Genomic DNA, 26094 nt, shown 5'->3' with positions numbered 1-26094 from the left:
TGCCGCATTACTGGTATTTCGCTCCTCTAATTCCTGATTAATTTCCTTAATAACTTGGTCAAAAGTCTTAGCAGGCAACTGTACAGCCATAGCTGCGGGACCGCTTTCTAATGCCTGTTTTAATTTAGATTTTTGTCCGTTTAGGGGATCTATGTCAACGAAAATTGCTTTTAAAAATGTCTCCTTGCAAGCTGGATGACTAATATCTTTTAAAGGAACAGTCTCTAAGTCTTGTCCTCCAATTGACTTCAGACTGTCCTGTATACTCTGATTGCTCGTTTTCCACTCTCTGTTTTCCCAAAGGGGTCTGAAAGTTAAATTACAACTAGAAAACCAAATATTTGGGCTATACTTTTGTCCTGTTTCCCTGTACCAATCTATGAATTTACGTAACTTTATCTCCTTGGTGATGTTGGGAATACCCTCATTTAACTTATCAAAAGTATTTCGAATAAACCGGGTGTCTCTTAGGAGTTTATCAACTTTTTCATTAATATCTCCTACCTGATCCGGACACAGCTGTCGCAGCCTTCTGTCGTCGTTCTTGTTCACCAGGCAGGCGTCCCTGAGTACTTTTTTTGTTGTCTCAAGGTCTCTAGTGTCTGCTGTGGTATTCCACCAAGGCGAATTGGGGAAATAAATTCTTAACTTCTCAAGTGTACAGACATTATCATACCTACCGGACATTTATAAGTCAGTCTCTCAGATACAATTGAGGCCAATAAGCCTGAACCTTTGTTTTCTTTCAAAGCCCAACCTTCATGTGGGAGATTTCTCCTCTTAATAACCAGTTTAGGGCAGAAAACTCAGGTCCTCAATTGTTTATAGACCACCTTCTCACTCTATTGGACTTTGCAACGACACAATAAAGACTTTTAAACTCTAGTAGTTTCTTGCGAAGCACTTAATAAATGTCATTCAAACACCTTAAGGACTTTTATCTTGTCTGTAATCACTTACGTGTTACAATCCTGGCATGCGACCTTCAATTGTGGTCGTCTAATTTGTCCGATCTCCAGTTCTTACTGACGATCATAAAGATTTTTTTAAAAAAAAGAGAGAATTTTGTTAAAACAGGCTTCTCTGGACCTTTTTATCAGCCGGCTGAGATGATTGTCAGAAAAAACAGAAACCGTCGTCCAGTGTTCACTCACCCATCATGTCGGGGTCACCAAATTGTTAGGTCTGCTTTGTTCATGAATGAGTTAGACAAACACCAGACTGAGTCGAAATCAGGGTTCTTTGTTCTTTATTACCGGATTGTAACACTTGCGACTAACCATGTTAGTCGGAGAATGCATTCTGCCGTTATCAGCAAAATGGTGATTTTTTATAACCTTGGATATGTGCTTAGAACATCATCATATCATTACTTGTCCAATGACTAAAACTGTTGCTATCCTTTCCCTGGCCACCTGAGATATCCTGAAGGTCATAAGAGGTGCTATATAACCAGTGTCCCCCGTCATCCGTTATAAACCACCAATGACTTTTTGACATCCCACAGGAAACTGATGAATATCGCGTTTAATGAAATGAACCCATTCCCCATGAGGCTGCTCCGGAACCGGCGGGCTGCACATCTGGAGAAGTTCAGAGCTGAGCTGAGGGAGCTGGAGAAGATACAGGTAGAATACGTGAAAGAAAGAGACGAACACAAGGAGTTGCTTGGTGTTGCTAGTGAGGATGAAGAAGAAACATGAAGCGTTGTTTTTCAACCCTAGTCTCTGAAATCAACTTGACAGTGCCTTCACGGGAGAGGCTGCACCTTCGACACCTACAAATTGAATTTTCTTAATTTGCAAGGGAATGCACTTGAATAAGTTTGTTGAATTTTGATCAGTTTACCTGTTTTGTGCTCATCATGGCCAGAAATTGCTGGCTAGACAAAGCAGAGGAAAACTTGTTGACACAACAAGGATGGCTTCACCAAAATTCTGAGGAATGTCCCCTGGAAGAGTGGGTTTACTTTTGTTCTTCTTGCACCAAAGCATCCTCTGAACAAGATGGGAAATTCTAATGCAAAATATTTAGGCAGTTTGGTCATGTATTTTGTTTGGGATCCTTCCTGATTTCATTCACTCGAGTTCTGATGGAGGGCGAAACTAACAATGATTCAAGTTACTTGTGTACTTGATTGATTTAATTCTCTCTGTAGTGTATAGTCAGTTTGTTAACATTTGTTATCTATTTGTTCTACATGTATACGCTGGACAGTTTTTTTTTTGCACTACCAATAAAGTGGTAAATCTGCCTCACCCGCGGAAGAAAAAAAGTATCTCAGGGTTGTATGAAACATCATGTATGCACTCTGACAATAAATCTGAGTTTATTCTCCCTACATTTTCATTAGCTTCCCCGACACTAGATTCTACCATATAGCTACACAGAGAGAGATTTACACTGGTGAATTTAATTTTTTTTAAAAATTAGACATACAACATGGTAACAGGCCATTTTGCCCCATGAGTCCTTGCCACCCAATTTACACCCTATTAACCTTCTACACTCCCGGTACATTTTGAACGGTGGGAAGAAACTGGAGCCCCCAGAGAAAACCCACACAGATGTGGAGAGAATGTACAAATTCCTTTCAGACAGTGTAGGATTTAAACCCTGGTCCAGTCCCAATCACCAGTGCTGTAAAGGCATTGCATTCACCTTGATGCCAACTGTGTTGCCCAAGGAAGAAATCCACGTGGTGCACCTAGTCTGATACTTTCTGTCACTTGCCTAAGTTGAAGCTTCACAATAATTAACCCACTGAACAAAATAGAGAATTCTGCATCGAATTTTCACTTCATCCCATCCCTCCCAGCCTGAGGCCAAAAATGTCATTAAACCCGATATCTTCCTTTGTTTTTTTTAACAAAATACTTAAAAATTCTAATTATTGTTGATAAATATTCAGTCAAACATAAGATGCAAACGGCTGCAAGAAACTCAGCAGGTCAAGCAGCATCTGTGGATGCTTTATTGTGACTAAAGTATATGAAAAGAGAAAGAAGCTGGGGAGGGGCCAAGAGTTCTTAGATTATTGGACAGAATGTGGAAGAGACATCTGGGAGGTGGGGGGGGGGGGCAGAGAGGGAAAAGTTAAAATAGGAAAGAAGAGATGGAACCAGATAGAGGTGAAGATTACCTTGTGTTTGAAAAATAATGTCCAAAAATAATAATATTTAGAGTTGTCCAGAAGGAATATGAAGTGTTGTTCCTCAAGTTTACTCTTTGCCTCACCCTGACAATGGATGGTTGGAGGAGTTGAAATGGTTGGCTACAGGAATTTCAAGCTTAGACCCAAAAACAGAGCATAGTGTTTTGGTGAAGCAGTCACCCAATCTCTGTTTGTTCTCCCTGATGTTGGGGAGGCCACCTCGAGTACATAGAATGCTGGAGAACAAGTTGGATGATGGAAAATGATTCCTGGTATTACTTGTTTATTTTTGCATTAAATGCTAATATATTTTGAGGAAAAGGTTTCATTGTGATTGTTCAAATCACCAACTTAGAAAAATGTTGTGTATCATTCCTTCTTGGAGTGATATCTCTTGGCAGCACATTTTATTATTTAAAGGATCATTTGCCATGTATCCTTCGACATAAACAGCAATCTAATATATATTTGTGCATGTATGACTATTTGCTAGTCTGTTTGTCTGTTCTTCATGCAAATCAATATGGAGCACTCTAGAAATCTCCAAGGAGGTTCAGTAGGGGTGACATGTGATGCTAAATGTCATGACCACATTGAATTGAACCTTTAAGATCATATGAAGTTCAAAAGTGTTTTTTGAGCAGGTTGCACTTGCATTACCGTTTATTGTAAATGTGGTAACATTTAATGCTGAATGTCATGACCACATTGAATTTAATTAAGGTCATATGAAGTTCAAAAAATATTTTTTTAACTTGCATCAGGGACACCTCAATTAGTTACAGGGTTGTGCATCAATGTATATTCAGAATAAAAACAAGTGGCCAAACCCAGTTCAATATGGGCCCAAAAAAGCGAAGCAACAGTGGCAGAAGCTCTTCACAAGCCTGTAGAGTTAGACACATGAGAAAATGAGAGACAGCAGAGGAACATCAGTCTTGACACATTATTGGTGCTTCCAGACACGCAAGGAGCAGGAAACAGAACAGCAGTGATACGCCCTTCTCAGTGCTCAGGCCTCCATACAGACAAGGGGCAGGCAGCAGAAAACTGAGGAACAACACTAAACTCTCCTCAGTGCTGATGCCACCAGGCATTCCAGGAGCCGATAACAAGAGTCTGCTGAGGAAGAACATGCAAGACTCCAAGCAATACAACAAAAGCCACCAGCCGAAGGGCAGCACCATTTACTACAACCAACCTGCTAAATGCTGCATTCAATTACATTGAGTATTTTTCCATTAATGCAGTTGGAATTGGCTCGATGTCAGAGGAATGCCAACTGAAGGGTTGCAAGTGGAATTAGAGTAGGTAGAATGACATCTAAATGGATAAAGCAGGGACAGCTAGCTCAGCTAGTCAATATATATGACTTAATATATTGTCAGCTGTGATCTGATATCTCAGGCAAGTTCGAGACTTCCCACTTCCATCCTTTCCTCCAATATCATTCTTCCCCTCTTTGAAGCACCTAATCCCAACAGGGTCCTGGGAGCGATCCCTTTAAAATGCTGGTAGAGGAGGGGAAGGAGGCATAATTTCATTGGAGTTGGCAAAAATTGCAAAAGATGATCTGTTGAATGTAGAGGCTGGTGGTGTGGAAGGTAAAGAGAGGAGAGCTCTGAATTACTTCTGGCTCTGAAGTAAAACTAACTTTCTCCACACGATATAGTTCAAACATTACCATCTCTCTATTTTCTTTTTAGTGTGGCTGAGAGTCTCAATGAATCTCAATACTGTATTGCACATGAACTACCATGTTGTACCACTCAGTGGCACTGTTTGCTGAAACTCCACTGCCTTTTTTGCCTGTTTTAAACGAATTTGTTAGTTTGACATTTCTTGAGCACTTTTCACAATGTCAGTACATACCAAAGCACTTCCCGTGTATGGGCAGAAACAGAACAGTGGTTAAGACAGGGAGGGGTGTTGGTGGGGCTTCACCGCAGGTTTTCTGCCAGATTGTCGGAGCCAGAAGTTTCTGGGAATGGCGGTCGAGGTGGAACAGTGAAGAACAGGCAGCTGAACACGGGCTCAAGCTGTGAATCTGGTTGGGAGGCCGGGGACAGCGTGATCCTCGTGAACTCGTTGTGCTGAAGGACCCCCTTTTCTTCCCTTTTACTCCTCTTATGCAAAATGGCACCAGAAAGCAATAATTCTGCTCCCCTTTGAATGGGTCGCCAAAGAGAGTTTTTCACTGTCTCTAAGTACAATAATGAATAAATCTAAATCAAATTATCTGGTAATGTCAGAGATGCAGAAGGCCACAAACAGCGTCAGACTCTGAGCTGATAATCAGTTTAGTGATGTTGATTAAAGGATAATGAGAAAAAGTAAATCACAAAAATCTGTAGACACTGTGGTTGAAGTAAAAACACACAAAATGCTGGAGAAGCTCAGCAGGTTCAAGTTTGACTTTGTCATTTTAAAACCAAACTGCAAATACAGTGCGCAGTTAAAAACGAGACAACGTTCCTCCAAAAACCATGATGCTACATTTAAACGACACGAGACTACACAAAAATCCTGTTAGACAACACAAGACTACACTATTTCTACGCAAGACAAAGCTACATAAAGTGAATAAAAACAGTGCCACAGTACGGTAATTAACAAAAACTAGACCATAGGCAAAGTAGAGACAAGCTGCAATATATTAAGTCTTTTAGCTTGAGTAAAGGAACCTCCACCAGGGAGAAGCCGTTGTGGGCTGCTGCTGTGCAGGTTTGCAGGAATCTACTAGACTCTATATATTAAATGTCTGATAGCTTAAGTGAAGAAACCGCCACACAGTTCACAATCCATAAGAGCCTGAAAGCCTCGACACCATCTGCCCCAAGGGTCCATGATCCAAGACAGCGCAACCTCCAGGATCCCCAAACCAGGTACAAAACACCGCCACTTTCCACAGAATGCACCATGATAACCCCCCTCGTCCACCGGCAATAAGCAACACTGAAGATTTGAGGCCTTGTCCTCACAGCAGAGGCTCGGTCTTCATAGCAGTCGAAGCCACGCAGCAGCTTCTTGAAGGTTTGTTGTTGCTTGGCGATTTCCATATTGCAGCAATTATGATGCTCCACCATCCATCTCCTTCCAATTAAGAATTGTGCACAGTCCTTTACTCAGAGTTACAGTAGCACCAGGTCCAGCGAGGCCGCTGCGGGCTGCTGTCATCCTGACATCTGTAAGCTTTATTATGATAAACTAACGGCTCTGGTATCAGCTTTTTCACAACAGGTTACAAGTACCGAACGAAAAAGTGAAACCCCGATACCATCAGTTGCGGAGTGGGTTCTGCACTTGGACTATCTATATAGCAAAGATAAAGATACATAATCCAGGATTAAAAGATAAGTATCAGCTGAGACAGCAGGAAGAAATCTCCTGTTCTTTGGGACATTTGACACCACAGAGCAAACAGAGAGACCTCATTTTTAATGTCTTGTTTGATACAACTCCTTCAAAGCCATACAAGGATGTCAGTCAAGAAATTTGTTCTCAACTTCTAGCAGCAGAACTTGAACCTGTGTCTTTCTAACTCTGAGGCATTGAGTCACGATTCAATATTCAGGGTCAACTTGGATTAATTCTGAAAGGATTCTCCATCTTGCATTCAATCCTTTTCAGTTTCATTCATGAAACCAGTTCTTTTAAAATTAAAGCAATTTCAGTATGTAATGTATTCCAATCTTTTTTATTCCTTTTTTCAAGGCCCTACTTTCTACTCTTTTTTTTAAATTTTTTATTTTTCACACCATAAATCACATTAGCCATGATATACACTATGTCTTTTTCACACATATACAGTGACTTTTTCTCCCCCCCCCTTCCTCCCAAGCCACCCCCCCACCCCCCCCCCCTCTCATCCATTTTAAGTATACAATCTAGGTTGCATTAAGCCAGTCAGACAATGTTGTCATTCAACAAAAATACACTAGAAATTCTACTGAGTCCATTCTTTTCTTTCCTTCTCCTTCCATCAACTTAAGTAATGTTTGTCCCCGGTAGGTTTTCGCTATTGTATTTAATGTAAGGCTCCTATACTTGTTCGAATATTTCAATATTATTTCTTAACCTATATGTTATTTTTTCTAATGGAATATATTTATTCATTTAAATTTAGTAGTTTCTTCCTTTTAATTTGGTTATGTATTCCATTAATATTTAAAGTCATATAGTTCAGCGTAGCCCTTTTATATTTTGTTTATCTTCTCTTTCCGTTTTTCCATCATTACCTTTCCTCCTTTTCCATTTCTGTTTTCTTATTTTCAACTCTTTATAAGACAACATTCCTACAACATCCAACATTTTCCTTATTCTGCTATTTCTATCTTATTTATCCCCAATCTCCCCTTCCCCTCCTGAGTTGTCCTTTATCCCTTGTCGGACAACCACATCTCCCCTCTCCATTTGGATTTGCGAATCCACTCGCAAGCGTCAACTGATTTTGCAGTGACCGCTATTTCCCCCCACCCCGCCACCCCCAGAAAAGATTTCACTTTTCATATGTCACAAAGGTCACTCTTTTAATTCCCTCCTTATTCTCTCTATTCCATTACCTTCCCTTATTAATTCTTGTCTATACTATCTATATTTTCCTCTAAGTACAGATACATTCACGTATGCACATTGTCTCTATTCACTCTTATACCTCTTTACCTGCATACATATCAATCGTGATCATTTTTACTCTCATTACCCGTCTTCATCCCTCAGTCTATTTTTGTCTTTACCCACATACATATCAATCGTGATCATTTTAACTCTCATTACCTGTCTTCCTCCCTCAGTCTATTTTTGTAATTGTTCTGCAAATTTTCGTGCTTCTTCTGGATCCGTGAATAGTCTGTTTTGTTGTCCTGGAATAAATATTTTCAATACCGCCGGATGCTTTAGTATAAATTTATACCCTTTCTTCCATAAAATCGCCTTTGCTGTATTGAACTCTTTTCTCTTCTTTAGGAGTTCAAAACTTATATCTGGATAAATGAAGATTTTTTGCCCTTTATACTCCAGTGGTTTGTTGCCCTCTCTTACTTTTTCCATTGTCTTCTCCAGTACCTTTTCTCTTGTAGTATATCTTAGGAATTTTACTACAATAGATCTTGGTTTTTGTTGTGGTTGTGGTTTAGAGGCCAATACTCTATGTGCCCTTTCTATTTCCATTTCTTGCTGTAGTTCTGGACATCCTAGGGTCTTAGGGATCCACTCTTTTATAAACTCCCTCATATTCTTGCCTTCTTCATCTTCCTTAAGGCCCACTATCTTTATGTTATTTCTTCTGTTATGGTTTTCCATTGTATCTATTTTTTGAGCTAGTAGTTCTTGTGTCGCTTTAGTTTTTTTATTAGATTCCTCCAATTTCTTTTTTAAGTCTTCTACCTCCATTTCTGCTGCTACTGCCCGCTCTTCCATCTTGTCCATTTTCTTTCCCATTTCTGTTAAGGTCATCTCCATTTTATTTATTTTCTCTTCTGTGTTGTTTATTCTTTTTCTTAAATCCTTAAATTCCTGTGTTTGCCATTCTTTAAATGACTCCATGTATCCTTTAATAAGAGAAAGTATATCCTTTATCTTGCCTTTCTTTTCTTCTTCTATTTCACTGTACTCTTCCTCTTCCTCTTCTTCCTCTGGGTTGGCCATCTGTTGTTTCTTTGGTGCCCTTTCCTCCTCTTCTTTCTTGTTTCTATTGTCTTCTGTGGTCTCTTCTTGCTGCAGGTGTTCTGCAGCTGTCGTTGCCGGCTGTGGAGATCGACTCCCCAGTTGGTCCCCCCTCCCGTCGGTGTGTTTTTTTTCATTCGCATCGCGCACTTTTACTCGGCTCTGCGAGCCATTTTTGTAGTCCATTATTTACCGACCTGAGGGAGCGGGTTTCTCTCTCCGCAGCGGGCCTCTTCGGACAGGTAAGGCCTTCACCTTTTTCCTCCTTTGTCTTCTCTTCCTCTCTTCTTACCGTTGCTTTCGATTTTTCTTTTTTTGTCGCCATCTTCTTTCCACCTTTATACTCACTTTTCTGTAACTTTTATTTCTGTGCCTTTATGTTTTCCTTTGTTTTTCCCGACTTTTCTGGAGAGGGCTGGAGTTCACCGTCCGGCCACTACTCCATCACGTGACTCCTCCTCCCTACTTTCTACTCTTGAGGTTGTGAAGGAACCCATTCATTATTTTGAAGAACGGGCAATATTTTTCCCTCAGCCAACATTGTTAGAAGCAGGTTAATTTCTTGGTCTGTGTCACTCATCTATCTGTGATAATAGCTCAAGCAGAAACCAAGCTACTGAAGGAATTCACCAGGTAGAGTAGCGACTATGAGGGGGTGGGGAAAGGAATTGTAAATGTTTCAGGTCAAGACCCTGTATCAGGACTGCCTGACTTGGTTGCTTTATGAATGTTCGGACTGCGTGAAATTGAAGTGGGTGAGGGGAGCAGAGAAGTTGAGGGGGTTGTTATCACGACGCCAATTGGAAATGAAAAGGACGATACACATTATGTATTTATTGTCTCTTAATTTAATTCAATTAGATTACTATGATATGTTTTCTTTATAAGTACCTGTTTGGCTGTAGCAAGTAAGAATTTTGGTGCATATGTACATTGTACCATATGTATGACAATAAACTCATTATCAAGAGGTCAAAAGAGAGCAAAAGTCCAGAAGGGTTGTCCACACACATGTCAAACTCTGGCCCGCGGGCCAAATTTGGCCCGCGATATAATTATATTTGGCCTGCAAGATCAAGAGACCATGGATCCCACCACTGGCTCCTGCACCCCCATAACTTCTGTAGCCACAAGGCCTCCTGTCTGTCCCATCAATGAAGTCCAGGCAACCAAGTCACACCTCATCAGCTGCTGGTCTCAAATTCATTTTGGGAGCCCTGCTCACCACCATCACCCTCATGAATCCTGGACCCAATAGTTGATTTCCAGAACCCTGGTGTGAGGCCTTTCTGCTGTTGAGCCCCAAAATGGATCCTGGTCCGCAGCCATGGTTTCCTACCCTTTAGAGCCCATACCAAGGCTTCTCCTTCTCGTTGCAGTGGTGTTCTCCCCCTCTGCTTCCCCAGAATCCACAACCCTTAAAGTCTGGCTATGGAACATGGGTGCCATTGTCATGGATCCAGACCTCTGAGGACATTGCTGTAAAAACTGCCACAAGCCCCATTCTACAGGCAATTTAAATTTGCACGGGTCTATCAGGCAGGATGGCAGGGCAGTAGGATCCTGTAGAGGAACACTGAAAGGCCCTGCTCCCCACTTTTCCTGGACCTGCAGCAGTGACAAGTGCTGCCATATCAGCACTAAAACAGCACCGCCAATTTGGAAAGGGCCACAAGCAGGCAAACAGGACTGGCTCAGGTTGGAAACTCAGTCGGTGTGGACAAGTTGAGCCAAAGGAAGCATTTCCTGCTGTATAACTCTGATTCTTTTGGAATATTCAAAGGATGAAGGTGGTGGCAAAACATTGAAGGTGGGAGAAATTATGGAGGATGATCCATTGAATGGACAATAGGACAAAAGAACCAGCTTCTTTCTATCTGTGGCTGGGAGGAGGAAAGGGGTGAGAGAAGAGAATGGGAAATGAAATAACATTTCTCCACAGATGATGTTTGGTATTTTCAGAATTCTCATACTGGCTGCAGTGTTTTGCACCTTAGCGTTCCAGCTCTCAATGATTTTCTTTCCTTATTCCTCTCCCCATCACCATGACAAAATCAGTAGCAGTTGGCAAGCCCCCACTGTTGAGCTTTCCCATACCACAGTGGCAACACCAGTGCTGTGACACCCACTTGCCCTTGATTTCCATATCACAGACGTTATTTTTTTCGCTCTCTATTCCTTCCCCCTTCTCCCCAACTCAGAATATGCTTGATTTGTAACTTCTCTGAATTCTGACAAAAGCTCATTGACCTAAAACATTATCCTTGTTCCTCCCTCCACCGATCGTGCCTGACTTCCTGATTATTGCCAGCATTTTCTGTTTTTGTTGCACTTTCTAGTGTTTGTGGTCTCTTTGCTGATTTTTGAAGTTTGGTGGGTCGTTTAATTCGGGTGTTCGACATTAGGAAGGGCTTTGACGGAGGAAGTAAGAAATTGCTTCCGTCAGAATAAAATCAATAATCAGACAAAATATTTGATCAGTAAACAGAGGGGTTGGTTTTGGGGGGGTAGAATAGATGGGGGAAAATGTTTTTGGTCATGGTTTGTTGTTACCTGGTGATGCTTTGTGTGAAAGCCCAGTTAGAACAGAGTTAATTGAACTGGATAAATTCTTGAAAATTGGGCTCTGGGGATAATTCTTGAAAAGAACCAGAACAGGCACAATAGACTGACTAACTTCTTCCCAGATTCTGTAATTCCAAGGGTTACAGCATCAGCTACTAAAAGGTTAACGATAATTTTGCTGCTGGTTTGTGCTTTTATATCTATGCAATAATACCTGTAATTCATAATGATACAAGGGAGCAAAACGATTGAATTCTTTTCTTCCTTTTTCTAACATCCCATGAATCACAGGCATTAAATCAACAGCAGAAAAGTAATGACTCATGAATGAAATTACCAGTGATTCATTTGCTGATTTAACCAGCTGGTAGTAATTTTTAAAAACATTCTCCACTCACACTCTTATTTCTAACATGATGTCAACTTTTTTTCCATTTCCAATTTTTAAAAATGGCATGACAACTGAGATAAAAGGCAGAGAGCAGGAAAGAGAGAGCATTAAAGTGGATAAGTCTCCAGGACCTGATGGAATAAGTTCCAGGTTATTGAAACAGGCAAGTTAGGAGATTGGTGCAGCCTCGACAAAGATCTTTGTATCTTCACTAGCAGTAGGCGAAGTCACGGAAGACTGGAGAGTAGCCAGTGTCGAACCTTTGTACAGTACTGTACCAGGTTCGAATCTAGTGCTGTCTGTAAGGAGTTTGTATGTTCTCCCCATATCTGCATTGGATTTTTCCCGGGTGCTCTAGTTTCCTCCCATCCTCCAAAACATATGGGGTTGTAGGTTAATTGGCTAATCCACCATTTGGTAATTTTTTTAAAAAGAGGGGAAACAGGGATAATCCAGGAAATTGAAGATCAGTGATCTTCACATCATTAATAGAAAAACTGCTGGAGAGGATACATTGAGATAGGATATTTGGGAAGATGTGGTCAGCTTAGGAACAATCAGGGATGGTTTTGTGTGAGGCCTGTCATGTCTTACAAATCTGTTCTTTTTGAGGAGGTGATGAAGATTGTTGACAAGGGCAAGGCAGTGGATTTGTTGACAGAGACTTCAGTAAGGCATTTGACATTGTCCCTCATTGTCGGCTGAGCCAGAAGGTGCAGATGCATGGGGGTCCACAATGAATTGATGGTTTGGATTCAGAATTGGCTGGCCCACCGAAGACAGGGGGTAGTGGTAGAAAGGTGTTATTCTAGCTGAGGGCCTATGACCAGAGGTGTTTTTGCAGGGAATCGGTAGTGAGATCCCTATTTCTTGTGAAGCAATCTTGATGCTGGTGAGATCTTCCGCTTCCATATTCATGTCTTTGTCAATATTATCTCCTGTCACATCGCCTCCATCCAGATCCATTCCCAAGCTGCTGAAGATACCCTTTTCTCTACCATTGCTCACCTTTTCATTGATTTTTCCAATGCTGCCCTGTTTTTTTTTGGTCACACACTGCATAACCTGAAACTTTCATACATCACCCTTGCATTCATTCATCCCCCCACCCCCCCTCCCCACCCCCGCGCTCTGAAGTTACATAATGGCTTTTTATTTACATAGACTGATGTTGAATATGCAACATTGGCTCAGGGCATTCAGTCCTCACAGAGAACAATATTCAATCTCAATAGTATATATAATGTGGCGTTTGTCTGCAGCTAGGGGCTAACATGGGAAGTGTCATGAAATAAAATGCAGAATGGAAGTTGGCTGCAGGTTCAATTACAGACATTCAGTTTGCATTTATTAGCAGCAGTGGTCCTCCCTTTATGCCTCCTACAATATAACATAAACTGTATGGAGTATTGTACTTTATTTCTTCAGAATCAATCTCACCATATCTGAGGCAAATAGAATTGATACACTTCAGGGGAAATTAAATAAACATGTGCGGGAGAAAGAAAGAAATATTGATAAGGTTATAAAGATCCTTTTATTTCTGTCGTGCCTCTCACATCTCTTTCAGGACTTCCCAAGTAGTTTACAGCCAATGAAGTACTTTGGAAGTATGGTCCCTGTTGAGAAATGCATGGGTCGACTTGATTGAAAGGTGAGAGCTTGAGGATGAAGAAGAATGATGATCTATTCATGCGAGGTGAATAATTGCGTGCAGCAAGGTTCCATAAACCTCAGTCTGTAGATCCTGTAATCAGGCGCAAGAAACAAGCTGCTGGAAGAACTTCCCAAGGTTAGGCAGCATCTATGGAGGCAGAGGGATGGACAAATGTTTCAAGTTGTGATCCAGGATCATGACCCACAAGGTACCGTGAAACCAAGCAGATAATCTTTTGTTATAAAGTTTATTGATGATTTAATATTGACTAGGAGACAAAGGAGTAGTCCTCTATTTATTCTCAAAATAGTGCCTTGCAATCACTAATGTTTTTTTAGATTGCAATGTTGGGAAAATCACTGAAAAAAATTTACATAATTACTGCCCATGTGGTCGTTCACGTTGGGGGCCTTTTTAGACTGCAAGTACCTGAGTGCAACAGTCGCAGTGGTTGGACCTGCAGCAGAGTGAATTTTTCCGGTACGATTTACACTGCGGGCTTCCTCCAAGAATTTGTCGGGGTCCTGCGGGATAAATCGCGGGGCAGGAATTGACTCAAAATTCCTGCACATTCCTTTTTAGACTGCCCTTGTAGCGGCAAAATTCCTTTTTTTTGATCGTGCCATTAGAAGCCTGCAGTCTAAAAACTCCTATTGACTTCATCTCAGAGAATAGAAAGAATGTTGGTTTAATGTTTTGTTTCAAAGACAGTACCTCTGACTGTGCAGCCCTTCAGAATTACGCTGGAGTATCAACCTGGCTTCGTGGGCTTCAGTTTCTTAAACTCATGTTTTTGAATGTTATCCCTTGGTTGCTTGTCTCACATTATATACACACCATTGTGATTGTATATTGTACTCTGCCACCAAAATGAAGTCAAAGGATCTGTGTTTCATGAGTGGAGAACAAGGCACAGCTGGTGCTTCCAATCTACATTGAATACAAAGTTCAGAAGCAAGTGTACTACCCACAAAGCCATGACTGACAACTGGATCACAATAGTGGCATTCAGGTACTGGATGTTAGCTCTGTACATGACACAGAAAGCATACTATGCATCGCAGAGCTCCCTGTGTTTACCACGCTACAGCTGGCTCCTTATACTGATGGCAAAACAATCATCTGGGGCATACCTGTGCAACCAGGGTGCTGTCCTTGTTTATACTGTGGAGAGGGACAAGGTCACTGATAATGTTTTGTGGAACTCAGGTAACATAATGGGTTGCTTTGAACAAAGACTAATTTACATTACAGTGTGCAAACAGCTAAAAAGGATTTACCATCTAATGTAAAATTAAAAATGAACGTGATGATTTCTATTAAATTTAGAATAAACTCTTCACCATGCAGGCATGGAAGAGCCTATTCTTGAGGAAGAACTGATTATACATCACACCTCCAGTGATAAACCTCAATGATCAAATCTCTCTGAATGTGGTTGTTCTGTTTACAGAACAAAGTGATGCTGTAACTCCATTTATTTAAAATCTATTTTTCATTTCTGATTTTACAGTATGCTCTAAGACATCTGGGCCAACTCAGGAGGTCAAAATTTACATGTGATATATGGAAAATACCAGATTTTTCATCAAAATAGGCGGATCGACTTTTTACATGGTATCAACTTTTATACACACATATATGGTACAGTGCCCTCCATGCAGTGTAGCCTCTGCATTTCTTTTCATGAAGTCTTCTGCGGACAGTAGTCATTGACACATCCACCTCCTGCCTCCTGAAGAGTGTTTCTGATCTGTCAGACATATGTTTAGGGATTTTTCTTCATTATGAGAATTCTTCTGTCATCTGCAGTGGAGTCTTCCTTGACCACCAGACCCTTTGTGATTTCTGAGTTCACCAGTACGCCCTTTCTTCTTAATGATGATTTTGGTAATCCTAAAGTTTGGGCAATGTCTCTTACTGTTTTTTCTTGTCCTTCAGCCCCATAATGCCTTCTATGACGTTCATTGGCACAACTCTGGTCCTCTATTGAAAAATGGCAACTACATTCTTCAAAGTGATCAAAAACTTAGAATCAAGCCTAGTTCACTTATACCCACACCAATGAAACAATTAAACATACCTGAGTAATCACAAACACCTGTGAAGGCGAATGTTCCAAACATTATGGTGCCCTGAAATGGGGGAATTATGTATAGTCAAAAAGTGCTGTAATTTCTACATGGTCAAACCAAAATGTATATAAATCATTCATTCAGGTTCTTTGCCATTCAGCATGGGCAATCATATCTCTCCATGTGTCACAACCTCCGATCCTCCGAATTGTAGTTTTTGCCTCCCCTGTTCTCCTTCGGTAAAGGCTCCATCTTTGAGGTGAGTCCGAAGTCAATGTTGAGTTCATGATTATACAAGGGAAAAAATACTGGTGGTTTCCCGTTGCCTTCTTGAGTTTCAGTGTCCATACTGGATGGGTAACCCTGACCATTGATCATCAGATTCATCTGCCCAGCGTTTTTAAATGTACAACCATAAATTACAATTTGTAGAATCTTCTTGGAAAAACCATCCACCATCTGCAATCCCTGGCTTCACGTGACCCTAATTGGGAGGCTAAGCAGTAACTGCACCTTGCCCAAGGGTGACCTGTAGGTTATCGGACAGAAGGAGCGGCTTACATCTCCTTTTGCTGAGCAATTGCACAGTATCAACACCAGAAGTATACAAATAACGTTGAATAAAATCTGGAATGTGCACTTTAATTACATGTGAGTTGTGTGATTACAAATTGAAAACTGTGGAACACAGGAGCAAGTAAAGGAAAAAAATGTCTGTCCTAAACATTATGGAGGGCACTATATGTTCGAGCGGGCCACATTCCATTTTATTTTAAAAATTCACCCTGGGCCATTTAAAAATGGGTATCGGCCGCTGTTGGCCCTGGGGCTGTAGTTTGGCCACCCCTGCCCTAGAGTATGAAAGTTCACTGTCATACACTTAAGTACAATATACAGATGCACTGAAATTTTTAATTGCAGCTACATACGTAAATAAAATACACCTACTGCAGTAATATAAATTATATTTGCAGAATATAACAAGACAGAAAAGAGATGATGAATATTCACAGATGTAGTCCTGCATCGGACTTGTCAGCCACTAACGAGCCTGCAGCTGACGTGGACATTTCCCCTCCATAAATCTTCGTCTGCGAAGCCAAGCCAAAGAAGAAGAAAGAAGAAGTTAGTGCAAACAGATCATTTGGTGATACCCTCATGTACAAAATTCTGTCACAGCCCTGTAATATAGCCCACCACTGAGTGACTACATTTTCTTGGGTAGAGAATCCCAGAGATTAGCACTGAGGAAAGACATTCAGAAGAAAATAACAGCAGGTGTTGGCCACTTGGCTCCTCAATCCTGTCCCATCATACATTACAAGTCTGCCCCAAACTTTCTCATCTCACTCCCAAATGGCCAAAACCTTATCATGTGAATCTTTTGTGTAGTCCTAAACTCTGCATCCAGGAAAAGCAGCCTGTCAGCTTCTACCATACCAAATCCCTCCCAGACCTTGAACATGATGTAGTACTGAGTGAAAAAAGTCTTTGGATTCATGTGCGATGACTTCACCTCACATTTGCCTGCTTAACTCCTGTGTTGCACTTCAAAATGCTGTGCTGTTTCTGAATGGCATAGAGATGTATAGTTGACACACTGAGCCTTACTAGGGAAGTATTGGGAAATGAGTTTAGCAAAGTGATCAGAGTTTCAGTATGAGAGCAATTTAGGAACAGTGATTATAATTCCTTATGTTTCAACATCCTTCTGGATAAGGATATGACTGGACCTCAGGTGAGGGTGGGGAGGACAACTTTGGAGGAAGGCTGATTACAACAGTATTAGGCAAGAGATGAGGAGAGGAGAATGGGAGCAACTATTAAATGGTAAGTTCATATCTGACATATGAAAGGTGTTTAAAGGCCAGCTAGTCAGAATTCAGGACCAACATGTTCCTATGAGAAAGGAAGACAAGGATGGCAAAGTCTGGGAATATTGCATGATGGGAGATGTTATAAATTTAGTCAGAAAAAAGCTGAAATTGGACAAGGTCTTTGAAGAACATAATGGAAGCAGGAAAGAACAATCAGGAAATCAAGAGAACTAAAAGGGGCAATGGAATATCTATGGTAAATTGGATCAACGAGAACCCCAAGGTATTTTATACTTAGGTTAGAAAGCATGAGGATAGCTAGGGAGAGGGTAGAACAACTCAAGGACAAAGGAGGGAATTGATGTCTGGAGCCAGAGGAAGTGAGCCAATACTAAATTAGTTATTTGCATCAGAATTCACCAAGGAGTATGATGTAGAGGATGGAAAGATCCAGGATGGATATGCTGATATTCTTGGTGATACCAAGGAGGACATGTTGGATCTTTAGAAGAACAGGAAGGTGGATAGGTCCCCAGGGCCTGATGATGTCTATCCCAGGTGATAGTGAGAGTTAGAGAAGAAATTGTTGGGGCCTTGACTGAGATTTTTGTGTCCTCTTTGGTCAAAGTCCCAGAGAACTGGAGAATAGCCAATGTTTCTTTTTTAAGAAAGGCACTAGGGACAAAACATGGACATAAAACTTCAGCGAACCTTACATCAGTCGAAGATAAATTATTGGCAAAGATTCTTAGGGATAGGATTTCATGGAAATCTTATCCCCTGGAAAAGCACAGACTTATTAGGGTTAGTGTAGAAGAAGTCTTGTCTTACAACTATTGTGCTTTTAGAGGAGGTAACAATAATGACGAATGAGGGTAGGTCAATGTGGGTGGTCAAATGTAAGAAGAAAGTTTTCAGTAAATGGTTGGTCCCTTAAGATGCACAGGAGGATCTTGGAGTGCAAAGCCGTAGCTTGCTGAAAGTGGCAAACCAAGTAGAGGAGATGGTGAAGAAGTCGTAGGACATACTTGTCTTCATCGATTGGTGCAATGAGTATAAAAGTTGGTAAGTCGTTCTGCTGTTTAAAATTTTGATTAGGCAACATTTGAGGTCTTCACATCTTTGCATTACAGGAATTATGTGGAGGCTTTGGTGCATCATTAGGATGTTGCCTGGTTCAAAAACTATTAGGTATAAGGTGGGGGTGCTCGTAAGCCACATGCGGTTCTTTGACATGTAAAGAACAGCTTGCAGAAATATGTTGGCTGGAGGAGATACCAGGACTCCCGAAGCCAGCCCAGGATGTTCCAAATCCCTGCAGCCAGATCAGGGGTCCCAGGATGGTCACAATTGGGGCTGCGTGACAAGGAGAGGGAAGACACTGGAGGAGCAGAGCAAGCAGTGCACGGGAGTCAGTTTCTCTTCGTTCGGGTTGGGCCACTACAGAGTGCCGGCCAACATGGGGTGTGTGGTAGGAGGGTTGGGCAAAACTGAGGGTCCTCTGCAGGGAAGCCAGGTCTGGGCCAAGAGAGCTCCGATGAGCCATGGCCTGCCCCAGAGAAGGGGTGAATTTCCAGGCTCTCTGGCAGAGGGGAAATTAAAATAACGGAGATGGGAAAAAGAGGCTGGAGGAGTCCCCAATGAGGACATCATCCAGGTGTTTAGCCAGGACAGAGCTGGAGCTGGCAGCAGCAGTGAAGGCCCTGTAAGTGGGCATGGGCAAGCCCTGGCCCCACTGGATGGAGAGTTAGCACCAGACAGCATAGAGGTTAGACTAGTCCATACTCCAGCCTCCGCTCCCAGGTGCTGCTCCTCGATCCCACTGGCATCTGGGAAGAGTGGAAGGGAGGGTGGGATGAGGAGGGGCAGAGCTGTTGAACTCATAGTCAATGACCTTGACTACACTTCCTCGCACCCTATCCCCTGCAAGGATTCTTTTTCCTTCTCTCAATTTCTCTGTCTCTGCCACATCTGTTCCCAAGATGAGGTCTTCCAGTCCAGATCTTCAGAAATTTTGCCTGCTTCCACACCTGTGGCTTCCCCTCCACCACCATCAACTCAGCCCTCACCTGCAACCCCACCCTCTGCCCCCAGATGCAACAAACATAGAATCCCCCTTATCCTTACCTATCACCCCACCAGCTTCCGCATCCAACATGTTATCCTACAGAATTTCTGGCACTTACAACAGGGTCCCACTACCAGACATATCTTCCCCTCTCCTCCCCTCTCTGTCTTCCATAGGGACCACTCATTCCTTGACTCTCTTGTGCACTCATCCTCCCCACCAAGTACCCCACTCCCCGAAACCTTCCCATGGCTGCAGGAGGTGCAACACTTGTGCCCACACCTCCTCCCTCACCACAGTCCAGGGCCCCAAACAGGCCTTTCAAGTGAAGCAACATTTCAGGTATGTATCCGCAGGACTGATTTACTGCATCCGATGCTCCTTTTATGACCTTCACTACATTGGAGAGACTGGGCACAAATTGGGAGATTGTTTCGCTGAGATACTTTGCTCCATCCGCTCTAGTGACAGAGACCTCCCAGTAGCCAACCATTTCAGTTCTGTATCATATTCCCACACTCACATGTCAGTCCATAGTCTTATGTACTATCCCACCAAGACCATCTGTAAATTGGAGGAACTCTCCAGCCAGATGGCGTTAACATCGACTTTTCCGGTTTCTGCTAACCTGCTCTCCCCTTCCCCTCCTTTACTGTTCTCCTCTCTCCCATCACCCCACCCCTTGATTGCTGCTATCCCCTCCCTCCCTTCTCAATCTATCACCTCCTGCCTTTGCGACTATCCCTCCTCTCTTTTGTTCAGAGGCCTGCCAGCATTTTTCCATATCTTGATGAAGGGCTCAAGCCTGAAACGTCAGTCATGTATTTTTACCTTTGCTATATAAAAGACACTGCTTGACCTGCTGAGTTTCTACAGATTTGTGTTTTTACTTCAACCACGGTGTCTGCAGATTTTCATGTTTTACTTCACAAAGTGTAGCCACTGGTGAGCCTTCTTCATGATTGCATCGACATGGAGGCTCCAGGACAGATCTTCGAAGATGTTGACACCCAGAAATTTGAAGTTCTTGATCCTCTCCACTGGTGAACATTTGAAGAGGACTGGGTCATGTTCCCTTGACTTCCTTCTGAAGTCCACAATCATCTCGCTGGTTTTGCTAATGTTGAGTGTAAGGTCGTTGGTGTGACACCATCCAATGGGCTGATCTACCTCCCTCTTGTATGTTTCCTCATTGCCGTTTGTGATTCTCCTGACAACTGTGGTGTCCTTGGCAAATTTATTGATAGCATTTGAAATGTGCCTGGCCACACAGCCTCACAGTCATGGGTATATAATGAGTAGAGCAGTGGGCTAAGCACACATCCTGTGTTGTTAATCAGTGAGGACGAAACATTGTTTCCAATTCGTACTGACTGTGGTCTTCCGATGAAAAAGTCCAGGATCCAATTGCAGAGGGGGGTACAGAGGCCTAGACTTTGTAGCTTCTTGACCAGCACTGAGGAAATAATGGTATTGAAGGCCAAGCTGTAGTCTATGAAAAGCACCCATATGTATGAATTACTGTTTTGAGGTGATCCAGAGCTGAGTGGAGAGCCAGTGATAATTGCATCTGCTATGGTAACAATAGGCTAATTGCAGTGGGTTTAGACGTCAGACGTTTGCTTAGGTACGTGCTAATTCCGGCCATGACCAGCCTCTCAAAGTATTTAATCACAATAGAAGTTAGTGCTACTGGGCGACAGTCGTTGAGCCAGCTCGTACTGCTCATATCGGGATGATTGATGCCCTTTTGAAGCAAGTGGGAACACCTGACTGCGGCAATGAGAGGTTGAAAATGTTCATGAACGCTCCAGCGTTCAGTACCCTGTCAAGTACGCCATCAGGGCCTGACACCTTGTGAAAGTTCACACTCTTGAATCTGATGTTGTCCTCAGAGACAGATATCACAGGGTCCTCACTCAGCCTTTGCAGGGATTCTAGTAAGCACTGTTTGGATCTCCTTCTCAGAGCAGGCATAGAAAGTGTTCAGCTCATCGGGTAATGAAGCATCACAGCCATCTATGAAACTATTATTGAAACTAATACAAATTTGCAGTTTGAAACCTACATACAGCAATAAATTTTATTACATGCATCTATTTCTTAATATTTATATAACATTTTTGTAACAAAATATGCATGTAAGAGTAAAAACATGTATGTATTTATTTTCAGCTCTGGGGCTCTCAAACATCTGAAGTATATCGTGTGTGGTTCATACATTAAGCAAGTTTGGCCACCCCTGGTCTGAGGAGAGGTTGAATAAAATTGGATTGTTTTCTCTGGAGCATCAGAGGCTGAATGTGACCCGATAGAAGTATGTAAAGTTATAAGATGCATAGATAGGGTAGATAATCAAGGGCTTTTTCCCAGCGCATGTATTTAAGGTGAGGGGAGAAATGTTTAAAGGAGATTTAGAAGCCAAGTTCTTTACACAGAGCCTAGATCCTGCTGCCAGGGTAAGTGATGCAATAGATATAACGGCAACATTTGAGGAAGCACTTAGACAGGCACATGAACTGGCAGGGAATGGAGGGATATAGATAGGATTAGTTTAACTTGGCATCGTGGTTGGTGCAGACATCATGAGCCAAAGGGCCTGTTCTTGTGCTGTATTGTTGGACATTTTAAGTAATTGGGGTTTGCAGTGTTTGGGTCAGGATCAGAAGAAGAAAAACACAGCTGGGGGGAGGGGGACAGGCTGATCTGCTATCCAGAAGCTCTACCAAGTGTTTGAACATTGGTTGTAAGGGCACAAAAATAGGCTGAAAAGAAGAATTATAATTGATGTGAGATCTTGGCAGGAAGCGATAAAATCACCAACAATGCCACAGTGCCTTCCCAACATAGATTACAGCATTAAATGCTCTTCGAAAGGATTTCATTGGCTTTAAAGCACTTTGGAGCATCCAGAGAAGTACCCGGTGAGCTCCTCAGAAATGCAAGATTGGTGAGTGCTTTACAGTCAATACAGTTCCTTTGAAAGTGTTCATGACAGTTGCTACATAGAAAATGTGTGCACAGCAAACAGCAAGTGCATATGTTATTATCAATGCACACTGAAGTATAAATATGAGCAGAGAACTGGGAAGAAGTCTCATTGAGAACCATTTGACATCTCCCCAGAATAATACTAGCTCCACAGTAAATGCTCCAACAGTCCTGCAGGGGAGCCAGGGTATTGTGCCCAAATATTGAACCCGGGTACAGGCATTTAAGGTAAAGGGAGGAAAATTTAAAGGAGGTGCGCAGGGCGAATCTTTTGTACAGAGAATGATAGGCGTCTGGAACAGATGGCCAGGAGCACTGATCAAAACAGATACAATAATAAATTTAAGAGGCGTCTAGATAAACATTCAAACATGCAGGGAATAGAAGGATATGGAACATGTGCAAGTAGCAGACTTTAAGTGTAATTTGGGCATCATGTTCAACGTAGATATACCTATTTCTGTGCTGCAATGTTCTATGTTCTAAGTTTCAGGACAGGGATTTGAAGGTATAATTGCCTAATTTGGAGCAGAAGTGGTCACACACTAGGCTGCAGCTGCCACTCACGCAAAAGCATTGCTTGTCGCTTTGGGGTGTCGACTTGGGTAAAGGAAGAACTGTTTGCATGTTACCAAGTTCAGAGAACGAAGGAGTTGTGTGATTAGGAACAAAATGAAAGGAACAGCATGGAAGGTGCCATTTAGCCCTTCATTCCTCTGCTGTTCTTTTTTGAAAGAACAATTCAGTTAGAACATAAGAAATAGGAGCATGTGTAAGCTCGTTTGGGACCATTTTCCTATTATATCCCCTTGATACTTCAGCTCTCAAAAATATTCTGTCATTCGTAATTTTGAATGAATCAAGGATGGGCAATTTCAAAGATTCACAATCATTTGAGAGAAGAAATTTCTCATTTAGTTCCTGTGATATCCAGAGGCGCCACGTAGCGCCTCCGCATCTGATGGAGGTGGGGCGACTGATGCCGCAGTGCCACCCATTATAAATATGCTGCATAGCAATGGCCATCTTCCCTACCCATAATCCCCCACGCAGGTGAAACCACTCTGTGTTTCCCACACAGTCCCAGCTGCGTGGGGGTTTATGGATAGGGATGACCGCCATTACTATGCCGCATTTTGAGCAGTAGAGAGCGGCCCTGGTGCAGGAACGGCCAGCCGGGCTGTGACAGCCTGCACCAGCTGCCCCCGCTCTGCTGCCCGACAGCCGCCCCACCCCGCTGCCTGACAACAGCCCCCACCCCATTGCCTGATAGCTGCTCCCTCCCCGCTGCCCGACAGCCCCCCTCACTGCTGCCTGACAAACCCTGCCCTACTGGGGAGGGAAGGTCGGCGGTACGCTGGGGCAGGGGCGGCCAACAGGGGACAATGGGGCAGGGGCAGCCAGCGAGGGACGTCAGGCAGTGGGGTGGAGGGGGGCTGTCAGGCAGCAGTGGGGGTGGTGTCAGGTCGTGTGGCGGGGGGCTGTCAGACAGCGGGGAGTGGAGTTGTTGGCTGATAGTCATCAGCCTGCCCCCCAGGCAGCCGCTTTCAGCGGCTGCACTTTCAGGTGTGTCGGCGGAGCCCGGCAATCCACCGATTATCCCTCCTGCAAGAGGTTTGATGTCGGTGCCTCGGAGGCGTGTTCACCGCATTCAGGTGGGTACTTCATCAGCCGCAGTGGGGTAGAATATGCGGCTTTACATTGGGGGTATTCTGGCCGCCTAAAAGAACCTTTTGACTTATTACCATCAAGAAGGAGGTACAGGAACATCAAAGTCAGGGGTGCCTGGCTGGGAAATAGATTCTTCCCATAGGCTGTGAGATGGATGAATGGTATTGTGTAATTGAATGAATTATTCCAAAATATTTAGATGTTTATTTTATATTATATCTTTATGTGATTATTATGTGCTGTGTATTGTGTGTGTACCTGTGTCCACCATGGTCTGGAGAAACACTGTTTTGTCTGGTTTTATATGTACATGTAATAATCATGAACTTGGAGGAGAATTGGCATTACAGCCCAGAAATCCTGGCTATTTTCACTCTCCTGTCCAATTTCTGGCTCCTCTATCTCCATCTGGACTTTCTCACACTTCCTCCCAACTTCAGGCTCCCAATAATCTGCCAGGAACGAGCCCCTGGCACCCCACACCATTTCAGCTCCTACTTCCTCCCATGCAAGGGAAAGGTTCCGACTTGAAACATCAACCATTCATTTCACACTGATGCTGCTTGACCTGCTGATTTTTTTTCTCTCTCTCCATGGATGCTGGCTGACCAGCTGAACACCTCCACCTTTTCTTTGTTCACTCAATTAATGGGATGGATTAGTTGCATCGGTTGTTGTTTTACAATCTGGCACACTTTACATCATCTTGCACCCACCAGCACCTCAGGGTACTCCAGCTCATAGCAGCCAGAAACCAGAAATACTCTTGAATTAACAGTCACTGTTGTCAGAACTAGGGCAATAAATTTATCCATGAATGGCAATAGTGACTTGCTTCACTTTTACAAACAGCTTGTTTGAAGTAGGTCTTTTGCAACCATCTGAGATGACATTTAATGGCCTTTATGTGTTAACCTGGAAACAACAGCTTTTGTGGTCAAATTTCTGAAGTGGAATTTCAAACCAACTTCAAAATAAGAGCACAAATGACAGCTGGGTGGAGTGTCTTCCTCACAACTCATGCGATATGGGTTCAATCCTGATCTCTGCTGCTGTATAAAGTTTGGAGGCTCCCTCTTCGACTGTGTGAATTTCTCATGGATGGCACTTTCCTCTCACATCCCATGAATATGCAGGTTGGTAGGTCAATTGGCCACAGTTAAAGGTTATTGGAGATTTAGTGGGAGGGGAAGAGTTGATGAGGAGAATGAATTAGTTGGGCATGGATTGGCAAGGAATTGTTGGGCTGAAGGGCCATTTCTGTGTTGTATGATTCTTTGACCACAGTTTATTCTCTAGCATGAGTGGCAAGGGTGGTCTATAATTTCCATTTTATTTAAGCAGTATAAATCTAGCAGAGTTTAGAATTTGGAGATCTTCGTCGATGATGGAAGTTTGTAAATGATCGTGGGTCTTTTTTCCATGATCAAATATTGACTCGTTTGGCTGAAGGATTGTCCTATTGCTGCAGAACACCTTCACGGACACCAGCAATAGTTGCTGTACAGGTCTGAGCTTCCATGTAGAGCCTGGCCTCATGATGTGTCCCAATCAAAACAGGATCCAGTTCTTTTTTGCCGACCCTTTGCAGAATCCACTGATACCGGAAATCTCAGCACCTTGCCCCTATTCCACATCCACACCAAGCACCTAGTGAGCATTTGGTGCCCACCAGCTTACCACAGGCTGTCATTTCTGTGCCAGGATCCAAAGATAGACCTTGGTTCCCAGACCTTTCAACTTTTATTTTCAGCACTGTATTGATGTTCAGTTCAGGTTCTCTACACTCCCGGACTTTTTTTTTAAATTTTTTATTTTTCACATTATAAACCATATAGATCAAGATACATACATTTTCCTTCTTAAATTTTTTCACTTTCTCACATGTCCAAATTGCATGAATTGTTGTTCCCATTTCCTTTTTACAGCGAAAACATCTGTCAGATACTGTTGGGTCCCATTTATTTAACTTTTGAGGTGTAATGTATAGCCTGTGTATCCAGTTATATTGTATCATACGTAACCTTGTATTTATTGTATT

The 26094-nt window shown here is 42.6% G+C and overlaps 1 protein-coding gene across 16 annotated transcripts in view; it reads left to right on the top strand.

Annotated features, from left to right (window-relative positions):
* The window catches only part of tbc1d2 (TBC1 domain family, member 2), a 142781-nt gene extending 122547 nt beyond the window's left edge, over positions 1-20234 (top strand). For 5 of the 16 annotated variants that reach the window (XM_069922764.1, XM_069922738.1, XM_069922763.1 and 2 more), the window contains one exon: positions 1508-3066. In XM_069922764.1, the coding sequence (XP_069778865.1) occupies positions 1508-1703 (196 nt within the window). In that variant the 3' untranslated portion in view covers positions 1704-3066. Of the gene's footprint in view, positions 1-1507; positions 3072-13344; positions 13909-16480 lie in introns of those variants that run through there. The other 11 variants (XM_069922740.1, XM_069922731.1, XM_069922728.1 and 8 more) reach the window with 7 other exon arrangements.
* The last annotated feature ends 5860 nt before the right edge of the window (positions 20235-26094 follow it).

This window comes from Narcine bancroftii, chromosome 1, assembly GCF_036971445.1.
Source record: "Narcine bancroftii isolate sNarBan1 chromosome 1, sNarBan1.hap1, whole genome shotgun sequence".
NCBI classification, from domain to species: domain Eukaryota; kingdom Metazoa; phylum Chordata; class Chondrichthyes; order Torpediniformes; family Narcinidae; genus Narcine; species Narcine bancroftii.
The sequence above is the reverse complement of the archived record's forward strand: the minus strand, read 5'-3'. Positions and strand labels throughout refer to the sequence as shown.